Source organism: Colobus angolensis, unplaced genomic scaffold (assembly GCF_000951035.1).
Source record: "Colobus angolensis palliatus isolate OR3802 unplaced genomic scaffold, Cang.pa_1.0 Scaffold222, whole genome shotgun sequence".
In the NCBI taxonomy this organism is placed as follows: Eukaryota; Metazoa; Chordata; class Mammalia; order Primates; family Cercopithecidae; genus Colobus; species Colobus angolensis.
Genome location: NW_012115400.1, coordinates 789853 through 791609, shown reverse-complemented (window position 1 = coordinate 791609; position 1757 = coordinate 789853). Strand labels below are relative to the sequence as shown.

The 1757-nt window shown below is 43.8% G+C and overlaps 1 protein-coding gene across 1 annotated transcript in view; it reads left to right on the top strand.

Annotated features, from left to right (window-relative positions):
* Positions 1–535: 535 nt before the first annotated feature.
* Positions 536–1757, top strand: part of LOC105513116 (olfactory receptor 1F12-like) — a 5787-nt gene continuing 4565 nt past the window's right edge. The window contains exon 1 of the mRNA XM_011943952.1: positions 536–592. Within this exon, the coding sequence (XP_011799342.1) occupies positions 536–592 (57 nt within the window). The remainder of the gene's footprint in view (positions 593–1757) is intronic.

The window sequence follows — 1757 nt, the reverse complement described above, 5'->3', positions numbered from 1 at the left end:
ATGAAATAATTTGTGTAACACACCCCTACAATACAAGTTTACCTATGTAACAAACCTGCATGTGTACTCCTGCACTTAAAAGTTAAAAGAAATAACTTATTTAAATGTACACCATTTAAAGAACAACAACAAAAAAAGACACATGCACACATGTGTTCAACACAGCACTGAATAGCAAAGACATGCAATCAACCTAAATGCCCATCAATGGCAGACTGCATAAAGAAAATGTACATATATACCATGGAATACTATGCAGCCATAAAAAAGAATGGGATCATGTCCTCAATTTAAAAGGGGGCCATCAACATGAACTTTGGAGTTCTGATCTCATACAATCAATGAGATGAATTCCCTGAACTAAAGAGAAAAGCAAAGAATTGTAGAGATGTCCTCCGGAGACAAAAGTAGCAAATTAAACCTCTGAAGGCCGTCACTCTCCAGTGGAAAAACCCTAAGGAAATGGTGTATCTGGAGCCCAGGAGAAATAGGCCCAGCAGGACCCCAAGAAGTTACTGCACATTTATTTCTAACGATGCCCACTGGGGATTGCTCCCTATATTCCAAAAGTAGCCCTGCAAATAAGCCGAGGGTGAGGCCCAGACACCGCTCCTTGGCCAACCCACCAGGGAATCAGGTTCTGTTCTCCCGAGCCACTTCCCTCTCCCTGCCTCCCAGCCACCTGCTTTCTCATCTTGCTTGCCATGGGACCCAGGCTTGTGTCCCTGGCCCCAGGCTGCTTGTGAGCTTTCTGAGCTCCTGAGAGAGGAAAAGCCATTCAGGAGAATGGCAGGGGCCTTGGGTGGGATTTGCAGAAATCAGACCAACTGGACAGGTCAGTGCCCACGTAGGGGAGGAAAGAGAAACACTCCTCCCCAAAGTCCCTAAATGTCTTAGCCAAAGACATCTCCTCCTCCTCCACTTCTCAAAGACAAGCAGAACCTGACCCCGAAGGGACCTTAGAAACCATCCAGGGATCCAACGCCATCATTTTAGCAGAGAACAGACTTCCCACAGCACAAAGGATTTGATTCCTGGACAACCCCTCTCAGCCTCTGCCCTCATCCCTACAATGGTGGATTCTCCAGCAATTTCATTACCCAGCAATTCCAGGCCCTTCTAACGTTTAATCTAGGCAGAGATATCAGAAAATGTTTGCTGGTGCAAAGACAGGCCCAGAAGCAGAGCAGATGACAGCCTGCAATGACCTGATTGTCACATCGTGAAGAATGTAAGCAGGGAAAAAGCCAGGGGAAATTAAACCTCAAACTGTTCTCTCCGTCAGCCTCCAAATTAACATCTTATGTTTGGTGGTGTGTGCACAAACATTCTGACACAGATGTCATTGGTATGCATAGGCTATCATACGTTCTGCTTTGAAAATCTACATCATAGGCAAATATCCAGAAATTGACACAATCTTTCATTTTTACTGTCTGTACAGTATTCCATACCATTGAGACATCAGAGTCTGCAAAACCATTCTCATTATTTTGGAAATTCGGTTGTTTCACATTTTAAAACATTTAAAAATGGTGTTTCAACAAATATCTTTGAACCAATGATCTCTTTCCATCTGATTTGTTTCCTCCTGTATAATCCCAAACATAAAATTTCTACATTTATACACATTTACTTAACCTCTATAAGCCTCTGTAAGTAAGACAAGAATATCCAGGGCAAGTGCAGTGGCTCACACCTGTAATCCCAGCACTTTGGGAGGCCAAGGAAGGTGGATCACCTGAGGTCTGGAGTTC